The 12,897-nt window shown below is 42.3% G+C and overlaps 1 protein-coding gene across 1 annotated transcript; it reads right to left on the reverse strand.

The window, feature by feature from the left end:
* Window positions 1–630: 630 nt before the first annotated feature.
* LOC120529015 (tripartite motif-containing protein 16-like) lies at window positions 631–8,772 on the reverse strand. The gene is made up of 5 exons (XM_039753076.1): window positions 8,725–8,772; window positions 8,408–8,542; window positions 6,449–6,608; window positions 2,651–2,707; window positions 631–1,380 (listed from the first exon to the last, which is right to left on the reverse strand). Exons 1-5 carry the CDS (start codon window positions 8,770–8,772, stop codon window positions 839–841), a joined length of 942 nt encoding a protein of 313 aa, XP_039609010.1. The 3' UTR covers window positions 631–838.
* Between the last annotated feature and the right edge of the window lie 4,125 nt (window positions 8,773–12,897).

The following is a 12,897-nucleotide window of genomic DNA, read 5'->3' on the forward strand; positions in this document are numbered from 1 at the left end:
CCATTCCTTGTCTTTCTTATCCGCTTTTCAATTTCAGGTTTGTGGACAAGGTGGGCCAACCCTGGACGGGGTGCCAGTCCACTGCAAAGCCACACATGTGCACCCGTGTCAAGTGTGTGCCAACTGACCAAGAATTCATTTTTTGAAGATGTTGGAGCTTTCAGGGTACCAAGAGTGACAAATCTGGGGACAAGGAGGAGGTGCAGTTTAAAGTTTAATGTGACATCAACTAAAACACCAAACTCTGTCTGTATGGCTGACATCTGACTGACTGGTGAGTCCTCGTCTTCAGACATTCACAGTGAATTCATTCTGAAGTGAAGGACCCTTTGAGTAACCAACGGAGGGTCACAACATGTCTGGTGAGTGGACAACACTCCAGTCTCATCTGTCACTCTCTGCTCCTACATATAGTCACTATTCAAGAGTTCTCCATACTGAGTCTGTATAGCGCCTTTCAGTCGTGCTGATCCAGCAGGACCACATGCCTGTCCTACTTAACAGGTGACATTCAGTGACACTTGGGGACCTCAGTAGTTGGGGTGTCAGCCTGAAGGTCATGTGGCTGTGAATCAACAGTGAACCCTGGTGGTCAGACTGGTATTTGTAGGTCTGAGGTGTCACCACCCCTCATTATGACACACACACCTGATTGGCTACTCAAACTCAATAATAATGGAGACCCTGACAGCTGCACTCACCCCACATTCTCACTCAGAAATTTAATCACAGAGGTTCTGCCCCCAACCTACCCATCCTGTAAATTTAATTTTGAACCCAAACTACAAACACAAAGGTGACCTTGTGGGGACATAAAGTGACCAGTAGAGGGTACTGGTCAGTGGTCACATGGTGTCAGATGGCTGATTGTTACACTGCAGTGAAGACTAAACCCAAACCCTACATAGAGGGGCTCAGTGAAGCAGGTGTTGATCCTGTGCAGGAGGGTCATTGTGTGTGAGACGCTATAAAATGACAGACAGCCAGCAGGCCAGTCCAGATACACACCTATTATGGGGCTGGAGGGGGTGCTGATTACAGTCTGCTTGTTATTGTGACACACAGAGTACTGGGAATGAGAACACTGCAAATTCCAGGACTTATCATTGTATCCAAAGAGGCACTCCCTGCCCCGTCCTTTCCTGCTCAGTCCTTTATATGCAAACCCAATCACCACACCACCTCCACTGCACTCCATCTCCCAGTAATAGCGAGTCCCAGTCAGAGCCTCTCTGCACAGAACTTGGGCCCAGTAGTCAAATCTGTCAGGATGATCAGGATATTTGGCTTTTGTCCTCTCACGTGTCACCTTCTTGTTCCCTTCATACAGATGGAGACGTCTGTTTGTCGTGTTGATGTCCAGTGTGAGGGGACAGATGTCTGAAAGAAGAGAAAAGATTACGAGTGAGGAAATCTGGGAATGTGTAACGGGACTGGGGGCGGAGCACAACACAGACAATTAACAAGAACCAATCAGAAGCTGTGCTGACGAGACTCCAATGCTGTCTTTCAGAAGTGGGGTCTTCTACCATGAAGCCCCCTTTCATTCAATAAGGGATTGATGGTGCTACTTGAAGCTGTTGTATCTTTGATAGTGGTGGTCAGCCTGAGTCTGTCCTGATATCTCCCTTGGTTTGTTCTTCACCTCTTAAACTGTCCTTCTGTTCAATAAGGGGTTCATTTTTTATTTCTAGCAACATTTTGTGAGTTTGGCTGCAGTCCCATGGAGCTTAAACTTCTTGATTTTGGCTGCTGTGGCCACAGGAACATGAAGCTCATTGGAGGTGGACTTGTAGTCTTCACCTTGACCTGCTCAGATGTGACCTTCATCCTTTCCTCTTCTTCTCTTGTCCTTGTTCAGTGTGAGGCACACAATGACATATCACAGCTAAGTGAGCACTTTACTGAGTGACCGAGATTCTCATTAGACGGTCAATTCTCATCCAATGATGTCTTTTAACAGTTAAGGTCTCCCAATACTTTCCTTCTGTTCATTTAGTTTTATTCTTACAATATGTTAAGTTCTGAATCAAAATCAAAGTGTCAGCTCTATGGAGAACAGAATGGCCAAGTACTTTAGTCAGCTTTAACTTATTTCACAGTAAAGCTGGGATTCTTTTATAAAACAGTCCTTTTGTCTTCATCTTACACACAGAGACTGTATATGTAGATATTAATGGGAGTGGACGTTGTGTTTTTATATGGAGCACACTGAGCTGCTTTCATTGTGTGCCTTGTGCTGTGTAAATAAATAATTCTTATCAATATTATAAAGGAACAACTGAAACAAAAAAGAAACAGAAAGAAGAAAAGAGAAAATGAAAACAGCAGAAAGTGAAATGAAAAAATGAAATAAAGGAAAAAGAACAATGGAGGTAGGACTGTAGTGACAGGAGGACCTGACGTAGTCGGCAGGATTTCATTTTTATTTCCTGTGAGGTCACTTGACACTTAAGAGACTCAAGTCCAACAGACTGCTTTGGTGCCTCCCTGCTCTGAATCTCAATATCCCATAATGCACCAGTCACAGGTCCCCCGTCACTTTCAGCTCATCAGCCCCACCACACTCACATAATGCTTTCATATCATAAGTCTGGCATGAGATATTAAAAGTAAAATGATGATAAACACCATGAACTGACAGACTCACATTGTAAAAACTCCTCTCTGCTCTGAGGATCAGGATGGCATAGGGTGAAGATTGGAGCTGAAAATATGAAGAAAAGAGAAGAATGGAGGATGTTAAGATGGAGTTTTATAATGTTACATTCTTAAACACTTATTACAAATGCAGTGCAGTAGAATAAAACAACAAGACATGCAGATAAAGTTTGTGTGCAGAGCCCACTGGTGTGTCAGTGATGACGTGCGTTTTATTAACAAAAATTTTGATGAGCCACAGATGAATGTGAGGGTCTCGATTGTGGACTTGACCTCTGCTTTAGATACCAACATCTCAGAACTCCATGATAAGAAACTGACTGAGTTCAGTCTGCCCAGTCCAATCCACAATTGGATCTCAGACTTTCTTCCAGTTAGTAAACAGTACCGATGCAGTTGGGCGCACACACATGTCTGACCCTCACCACCTCACTTTCTGTTTTCCTCTCCTGTGTTGTCAGTTGGCCACAGCTCAGCAGTTCTGTTCATGGACAGACATTGTTAGGTTCCATTTACGTTCATCAGTGCAGAACTGCTTTATCTTACTGTGTGTTTAAACAAATCTGTACGGCATTTTATAAACCTCCACAGATTTTGTACTAATCAGGTGAGGTCAGGTTGGGGGACATGCACTGGTACAGCACGTTGCCACACCCACCACAACAGCTTGAGATCCTGGCTGGCAACTTTCCAGGCAGACTTGTCGTCCAGTCCCACCCAAATGACACTAAATCTGCCACAGCCAGGATTTATGTGTGTGTCCCCTTGACCTGGTCCACCCACTCGGGTCCTCAACAATGAGGGTCACCCTTGGGTAATCGTGCCACATGACTGTAGTGTCGTAACTGACACTCCCTTACAATGTAGGTGATGTGCCTCATTCAAAGTCAGACCAGCAGTGCCCAAGGATTCTCTGAAGAGACACAGTATCCTTTGTACTAACAAATGATAAATTTGGTCTGTCATTTTTTCCTCCAATGTCCTCTGAGTATTTCACTTTTATTGACTGTATCACAGTTCCAGATAATCACAAGTTCACATACACTTTCTTAATATTTGGCAGCTGTGCCTTTAATTTATTTACTTGAGCCAATTGTTTCATGTCACCTTTCACAAGCTTCTTACAATAAGTTACTGGAAAATTGTCAAATTCCTGCAGACAGGACTGGTGTCACTGGGACAGGTTCATAGGCCTCTTTGCTCACAGATGCTTTTTCATTTCAATCAGATTAAGGTAAGGGATTTGTGATGGCCACTCCAATACCTCGACCTTGTTGTCCTTAAGCCATTTTGCCCCAACTTTGGAGGACCTTGTCCATTTGGAACACCCCTTTGTGACTGAGCTTGACCTTCCTTGCTGAGCTCTTGAGATGTTGCTGCAGTGTCTCTCCATCATTGTCCTTCATCATGATGCCATCTATTCTGTGAAGTGTGCCGGCCCCTCCTGTAGCCCCCACAACATGACGCTCCCACCTCCAGACTTGTTCTTTGGCTTGGCAGCCTCACCCTTTGTCCTCTAAACATCATGATGGTTTATTTGGCGAAACAGTTGGATTTGGGTTCACCAGACCAGAGGACTTTTCTCCAGAAGGACAGATCTTTGTCCCCTGTGTTATTGCAAACTGCAGTCTGGCTTTTGGATGGTGGCTTTGGAGCAGTGGGCTTCTTCTGGGCTGAGTAGACTTTCAGGTGATGTCAATGTCAGACTTGTTTTACTATGGATATCGAGACTGAGTCTACCTGTGTCCTCCAGCATTTTCACAAGGTCCTATGCTGTTGTTGATTGATTTGAACATTTTGTGCCAAAATCCTTTCTTCTTTAAGAGACACAAAGCGTCTCCTTCCTGAGCGGTGTGACGGCCGGGTGGTCCCATCGTGTTTATACTATACTATACTGTAGGCTGATTGGCTCACAGAAGCTTATTGTCTAAATGTCTAAAGTCTTGAAGTCATTTTCTGGAATTTTCCAAGCTGTTTAAAGGCACAGATAATAAAGTGTATGTAAACTTGTGACCCACTGGAATTGTGATCTGGTCAATAAAAAGTGAAATACTTGGAGATCTGTGGAGATTGGTAGAAAAAATGACTTCTGCCCTGCATAGAGTAGACATCCTAAATGCTTGTAGTTTATTAGTATAAAATCAGTGGTGCAATTATAAAGTGAGCTTCAAAGAATTCACCTGAAGTGGAAGGAAACCTCTAACTTCAACTGTATCTGTGTGTATAAACATGATTACATTTAAAATTAAGTAAAGTCTGTTATTGTGTTTCCCTGTGAACTTGTTATGTGCACTCAGTGGAGTGTTCAGGTGGTCCTGAAGTGGCCAGGGTTCTAATGCCGTCCTCTAATTTGTTCAACTTTACCACCAAAATATACAAACTAAAATGATTTGATCTCTTAAACAATTTCTTTAATATCAGTGGTGGAAATGAGTCTGAGTATACGACACCACACATATAATACACACAAGTCTGTGGAAGAATGGCTGACAATGGCTTACTGCGAACTTTTAAAGAGGAGCCCATCTGAGCGAATGTAAAGGACACAGAAGACAGCAGAAGCTCCTTCAGACTTCATGATATCACAAAGCACTGAAGTTGATCCCAATTCAATTTCATTTCCTTTATGTCTTCATTTGTACGCTGAGCTGGCCCTGCCAGTTTAACACAACTTCCTGTTCCTTATTTTATGTTGGTCATTACACTGAGCACATGAAGAGAATCACAGTGTCAAATGAAGAAGTAGCTTTTAAGGGAGTATATAGAAAAAGCAATAAACAGTCCAATGTCCGACATCTGTGCCATTGCATAATGTCATCGAGTGTCCAGCAGAGGGCAGTAATGTCCGATAAACAGAGGAAACAAAAGCACAAAAAACTGATGGCTGTAAGGACTAACATGTCTGATAAGCAAAAGGAGCACAAAGTAAGAGGGAAGTAAGAGTGAGCATGTCAGGTGAACAGAGCTCCATAAATGTGTGACATGATCAGAACAGATGGACTTACTATTGTACCAGTAGTCTGTTTTAATGAGCGGCTATCTCACTCTGTTAGGATGAGATATATTGTGAACAGTGGGGGGTACTCCAGCTCTCTAAACACCCAACACAAACAGGCACAGGACAGGATAAAAGGCAATTTATTGTGGGAAAACTCTTCTTTTATAAGGGTTTCCCACCACCACAGCCACAAGTACACTAAGATCAATACTCTCTCTCTCTGTCTCTCACTGCCTCCTCCATTCATCTTGCAAGATTTGTCCTCCTTCCTCCCAACTCTTGCCCCCTGATGCCCCGGAAGTGGTCTGTCAGCACCCCCATGTGAGATGAAAACCCCATGACGTAGGGATTCCCCAATTCTGCACCTCACTCTGGTGGCCCCCATGGTACCCAATAGGGCTTTCCCCTGGGACTTCAATACCCAGCATGCCCTCCGGGCACTCATGTGGGAATCTGAGCCTGGGTGCACTTTCATCTAGTGTCTGGGGGGAGATAAAGACATGTGCAATCTGTCTCCCCCTGTCCTTCCTTCCTCAGGGTGTCCTGACTGGGTAAGAACACTGGCCGTCCTTCACAATATCAAGAGCTCTGAATAAAAGCAGTTCTTACTGTGAGAGTGTGATATCACTCAACTCATCATTGTGAGCAGCACTATAACAATTACTAATAGAGAAAATGGATCAATCTTAATGAACAGGCCTTCTTCATGCATCTAACTGTCCTTGTTATTGTCAATCTGGTCCTCCTGATGAGCTTAAACAATGAACACAACATGATCAGACACTGTACCTGATGGAGTCAAAGGCAGGATGTCCCACTGGCTGATCTTCTCCAGACACTTTTTCAAACCTGACAGCTCCTTTAGCAGTTCATCAAAAGAGAAATCAGCGGTGATAGTCAAGTTGAGTGAGTCTTCATCAGCAGGAACGACACAGCAAGATGACAAAGTCTGCATCAGGAGAGAAGAGGGGACAAGAAGAATTAAAATGTTACATTGATAAAAAGGACCTCTTCTGAAGTGAGGATCAGCATGGTGAACAGAGAGTTTGGGTTTATATAGATTACATGTCATTCATTTATTGGTTACTTATAGGAAAATATTTCATTACTAGCCATGTGCGCCCAACTATGTTGCGCGTGTTAAAGTTGACTGTGAAGGGCTCCCTGTTTAAACGCGGCTGCCAGTCGTGAACTGGGCCCTTCGTCGCACAACATTATGATTTTTTATGAGGGAAACAAAATTACAAAAGAAAACCCGTGGACATTGATTCAATAGGAACGGCCTACTCGGAATCACTCTCCGAATTGTAATTATGTGGTGGTGTAGGAGCATTTCTGCTTCTGTGCATTCACAGTCGGTCTCGTTTTCACAACGCTATTGTTTCCTCTCACGATCTCTTCTCAAACTTTCTCCAATCTCGCAGGTTGCTTTGTGGCAATCCAAAGAGTAAGGCAATATACACGGAGCAATGGTTATAAAAGGGGTACACATAGGTATCCAGGCTCTTTAAAGCATAAATAGGGATCACTTCACTGACATGTGAGCAAGCAACGGTACAACTGTGAGATGCGCACCACTAGCGGCTACAAAGTAACAATAATAATTTCCGGAACGTGCTGTTACGTTATCATCCATCTTTCCCACTGTCTTTCTTTCATTCATATGTTACGTAGGCACGAACTTGTTATGGCACTCAGTGGAGTGTTCAGGTGGTCCTAAGTGGCCAGGGTTCTAATGCATCCTCTAATTTGTTCAACTTTACCACCAAAATATAGAAACTAAAATGATTTGATCTCTAAAACAATTTCTTTAATATCAGTGGTGGAAATGAGTCTGAGTATACGACTCCACACATATAATACACACACAAGTCTGTGGAAGAATGGCTGACAATGGCTTACTGCGAACTTTTAAAGAGGAGCCCATCTGAGCGAATGTAAAGGACACAGAAGCAGCAGAAGCTCCTTCAGACTTCATGATATCTACAAAGCATTGAAGTTGGTCCCAATTCAGTTTCATTTCCTTTATGTCTTCATTTGTACGCTGAGTTTGCCCTGCCAGTTTAACACAACTTCCTGTTCCTTATTTTATGTTGGTCATTACACTGAGCACATGAAGAGAATCACAGTGTCAAATGAAGAAGTAGCTTTTAAGGGAGTATATAGAAAAAGCAATAAACAGTCCAATGTCCGACATCTGTGCCATTGCATAATGTCATCGAGTGTCCAGCAGAGGGCAGTAATGTCCGATAAACAGAGGAAAAAAAGCACAAAAAACTGATGGCTGTAAGGACTAACATGTCTGATGAGCCAAAGGAGCACAAAGTAAGAGGGACGTAAGAGTGAGCATGTCGGGTGAACAGAGCTCCATAAACGTGTGACATGATCAGAACAGATGGACTTACTATTGTACCAGTAGCCTGTTTTAATGAGCGCTATCTCACTCTTTTAGGATGAGATATATTATGAACAGTGGGGGGCACTCCAGCTCCCTAAACACCCAACACAAACAGGCACAGGCACAGGATAAAAGGCAATTTATTGTGGGAAAACTCTTCTTTTATAAGGGTTTCCCACCACCACACCACAAGTACGCTAAGATCAATACTCTCTCTCTGTCTCTCACTGCCTCCTCCATTCATCTTGCAAGATTTGTCCTCCTTCCTCCCAACTCTTGCCCCCTGATGCCCCGGATGTGGTCTGTCAGCACCCCCGTGTGAGATGAAAACCCCATCACGTAGGGATTACCCAATTCTGCACCTCCCTCTGGCAGCCCCCATGGTACCCAATAGGGCTTTCTCTTTCCCCTGGGACTTCAATACCCAGCATGCCCTCCGAGCACTCATGTGGGAATCTGAGCCTGGGTGCACTTTCATCTAGTGTCTGGGGGGAGATAAAGACATGTGCAATCTGTCTCCCCCTGTCCTTCCTTCCTCAGGGTGTCCTGACTTGGTAAGAACACTGGCCGTCCTTCACAATATCAAGAGCTCTGAATAAAAGTAGTTCTTACTGTGAAAGTGTGATATCACTCAACTCATCAGTGTGAGAAGCACTATAACAATTACTAATAGAGAAAATGGATCAATCTTAATGAACAGGCCTTCTTCATGCATCTAACTGTCCTTGTTATTGTCAATCTGGTCCTCCTGATGAACTTAAACAATGAACACAACATGATCAGACACTGTACCTGATGGAGTCAAAGGCAGGATGTCCCACTGGCTGATCTTCTCCAGACACTTTTTCAAACCTGACAGCTCCTTTAGCAGTTCATCAAAGAGAAATCAGCGGTGATAGTCAAGTTGAGTGAGTCTTCATCAGCAGGAACGACACAGCAAGATGACAAAGTCTGCATCAGGAGAGAAGAGGGGACAAGAAGAATTAAAATGTTACATTGATAAAAAGGACCTCTTCTGAAGTGAGGATCAGCATGGTGAACAGAGTGTTTGGGTTTATATAGATTACATGTCATTCATTTATTGGTTACTTATAGGAAAATATTTCATTACTAGCCATGTGCGCCCAACTATGTTGCGCGTGTTAAAGTTGACTGTGAAGGGCTCCCTGTTTAAGCGGCTGCCAGTCGTGAACTGGGCCCTTGAGCTAACATTATGATTTTTATGAGGAAACAAAATTACAAAAGAAAACCCGTGGACATTGATTCAATAGGAACGGCCTACTCGGAATCACTCTCCGAATTGTAATTATGTGGTGGTGTAGGAGCATTTCTGCTTCTGTGCATTCACAGTCGGTCTCGTTTTCACAACGCTATTGTTTCCTCTCACGATCTCTTCTCAAACTTTCTCCAATCTAGCAGGTTGCTTTGTGCAATCAAAGAGTAAGGCAATATACACGGAGCAATGGTTATAAAAGGGGTACACATAGGTATCCAGGCTCTTTAAAGCATAAATAGGGATCACTTCACTGACATGTGAGCAAGCAACGGTACAACTGTGAGATGCGCACCACTAGCGGCTACAAAGTAACAATAATAATTTCCGGAACGTGCTGTTACGTTATCATCCATCTTTCCCACTGTCTTTCTTTCATTCATATGTTACGTAGGCACGTACCTTTTATCTTCAGCAACCTCATTCTGTAACCAGGCCACAGGAGCTAACCAGTGTAACACTGTCCACCACCCCATTCGTTATTCCGGCACATTGTTGACATTCGTGAGTAACAACAACGTACTAAACTGGAAGGTGGTCTACGCATGCGTGGAATTCGCGGACAAACAAAGATCAAGATCTAAATGAAGATCTCTTTAGTTAATTTAAAACACAACAATTTGTTTAGTTTGAATGTCTGTGTTTTGAGGTGTGACTGGAGTACTACAGTCTTCAGTAGTATAAGCCTGGAGGAGATTCTTAATGCAATGCCTGTGTTTTAGCTGTCTCTCTACTGCCATCTAGTGCTTCTTCTTCTAATTCATTCACGGACAAACAAAGATCAAGACCCAAATGAAGATTATTATAGAAGATAGTGGACCACAAGACATCAGGTGAATTCAAAAAGACTTTCACACAGAAGTCGTATAAGAGGCAAGTCATCAGACTGTAGATAAGTGGATTGTGGGGGCAACAGACTGGCAGGTGAAGAACTGACTTAGCAGGCAAAACAAGGCATTGGGCTCTTAATAATGTACTGAGATGAAGCTAGATAGATAGATAGATAGATAGATAGATAGATAGATAGATAGATAGATAGATAGATAGATAGATATTGTATATTTGTCCCAAGGGGGAAATTTGGCAAATAAATCCAAAGACTTACACACACTATTCACTATAATCTTATAATAGAAGGTCTGCCACTAGAGAGTGTGTGACTTGTCAGAAGGACTTGGGAGTCTTTTGTGTGCTCATCACAGTTCTGTAATCTGTCCTGTAGAACACACTTGTGGGACCACATCAAAAATATTGTGTGTTAGAGAAATGAGAAAACAGCACAAAAGAAAGATGAGAGAAAGAAGAGAGACCAGACTGGATTGTGGGGTTTGAGCTGTGAGGAAATGCTGAAGGATTTGAATGTCATCAGTTAAAGGACAGAGACATGAGGAGGTGACATGACAGGAGTGTTTAAAGATGTGAAGGAGTTGGTGTCTTCTTTAGTCAGGTGGTGTCATTTAAAATGAAACTTATTAAGGCATTTCATAAAAATTTGTTTCCTCAAACAAACAAATGTAGATTTACCGGCATCTCAGGTAATAATAATAATAAAATAATAATAATAATAATAATAATAATAATAAATCTCTCAGCAACTTTCAAGGCACATAAGCACATCTTACACAATACTTTAACAACAACAGCCACAAAATGAAATTAATAAAATATTACAGTACAATAAAACCAGAATAAATCTATACTAATAAAAGGCAAAGCCCTCACACACTCACTCACTCACTCACTCACTCACTCACTCATCACTAATTCTCCAACTTCCCGTGTAGGTAGAAGGCTGAAATTTAGCAGGCTCATTCTTTACAGCTTACTTACAAAAGTTGGGCAGGTTTCATTTCGAAATTCTACGCATAATGGTCATAACTGGAACCTATTTTTCTACATATACTGTAATGGACGTTAGCTCGATGGCCATGGTGGGTGGAGCTGCGTGTGACATCATCACGCCTCCCACGTAATCACGTGAACTGGCTGTGACCGCAGTCACAGAAGGAAGAGCTCCCAAAGAGCGCTGAAGAAAAACGATGAATACTTTATTTGCGAGATACAAGTTTAATGAGAAGACATGAGGTGTAAACCTGCAAGGCAACAGCTTTTTAATGAAAAGGTAAATTTGAAATTGTATGATAATTATTTTGATTGTAGGGATCCACACCAGATTTCTTGAGAACTGGAGTTATCACAGCCATTTTAAGAGATAAAGGAACAAGACCAGAGATAAGGGAGTAATGTGTGATGTTAGTTATTAGAGAGGAAAGAAACACCAGTAGGAACTGGAGCCAGCTGACAGGTACAGAACTTGGAATTTCTAATAATATCAGATATTACAACCACAGTTAGGAGTTTAAAAATAACAAGAAAAGAAGAAAGGGGATCATAAAATGTTCCATGTACAGAGTTTACAAGAGACGTCAAACAGCTGGAGTTACATTGATCAGTGCAGTAAAACTGAGGTGGGAGGTTGTCAGGTGGCCATTGGGTGTTGTTTGAAGGCCAAAGATAAAAGCAGGAACTTTAAGAGTTTTGCATAAATTGAGGAAATATTAGCCAAATGTTAAATTGGGCTGAATGGCCTGTTCTTGCCATTTGTAAAAACTCCTCAGATCCTTTGAATGTCACTTTAAATTTTCTCTGGTCCCCCACATCCCAGTCTGATCAGACTCCTTGTGAAGTGTCGCTCTCACCTGTAGGAAGTGGAGATGGTCCTTGGTCTCTGAAAGCTCCTTCAGCTCAGCCTCTCTCCTCTTCAGCTCCTCAATTTCCTTCTCCAGTTGCTCCATGACTCCTTCAACCTTCTCCATTTCTCTCTTTTCTTGCTCTCTGATCTTCTCAGTCAGTTTCTTGTGGGCTTCCTCTATGCAGTGAATCAGATCTGTGAAGCTCTTCTCATGTTCCGCCATCACTCTTTCCACAGAGATCTGATTGGATAGGAGAAAAATATAAAATTGAGTCACCAAATAAAAAAAAAAAATAAATAAACAGTCCTAAGACACTTTTGTTGGTATTCTGATGAAGTGATAGATAATTTGAATTAGGATCAGGACCATAGCAGACCCTTGCTACTCTGGTAGCAGCATCTTCTGAAGGCACCTGAAAAACCGTATGGAATGTGCTGTCTTAATAAGAAGTTCTGTATGACCTATGAGAGTCATTGTCAGGACAGCTCTATTGTCCAGTGAGTACTCTGGTAGTGTTACAGAGGTGTGTCTTTAAAAGAGCCTCTCCTGGTCATCCTGGGATTGAGAGTTGAGAAGAAGGAGAAGAATTCATATTGTAGAGAAAAGCTCATCTGTTGTAATTGAATTACATTAATTGTGTCTTTGCTTATTAACCTTTACCCAACTGTATTCTATTGTAATCCTCAGAGGTGTGAGTCTTAATATACCAGGTTGCTGCATTTCTATTTCTTTTATTTAACTTTTCATTATTACTAATAACTGACACCGTGAATTTTATTTGTACAGCTCACCTGAGTGTCATTGAGATGAAAGTTACTATGTAGGTGGGTCACAGTCAGATGTAAGTGTGGGGTATGAGGTGCACACTGTCCAG

The sequence above is a fragment of the Polypterus senegalus genome, chromosome 4 (assembly GCF_016835505.1).
Source record: "Polypterus senegalus isolate Bchr_013 chromosome 4, ASM1683550v1, whole genome shotgun sequence".
NCBI classification, from domain to species: Eukaryota; Metazoa; Chordata; class Cladistia; order Polypteriformes; family Polypteridae; genus Polypterus; species Polypterus senegalus.

Bases quoted from the DNA above. Each gene is read 5' to 3' on its own strand.
- LOC120529015 (XM_039753076.1), bottom strand. From the start codon at position 8,772: ATGCATGAAGAAGGCCTGTTCATTAAGATTGATCCATTTTCTCTATTA. The intron at 8,543-8,724 runs GTAATTGTTATA...ATCTCCCCCCAG, and splicing joins TTGATCCATTTTCTCTATTA to ACACTAGATGAAAGTGCACC. The intron at 2,708-6,448 runs GTACAGTGTCTG...TCATATTTTCAG, and splicing joins CCTGCCTTTGACTCCATCAG to CTCCAATCTTCACCCTATGC.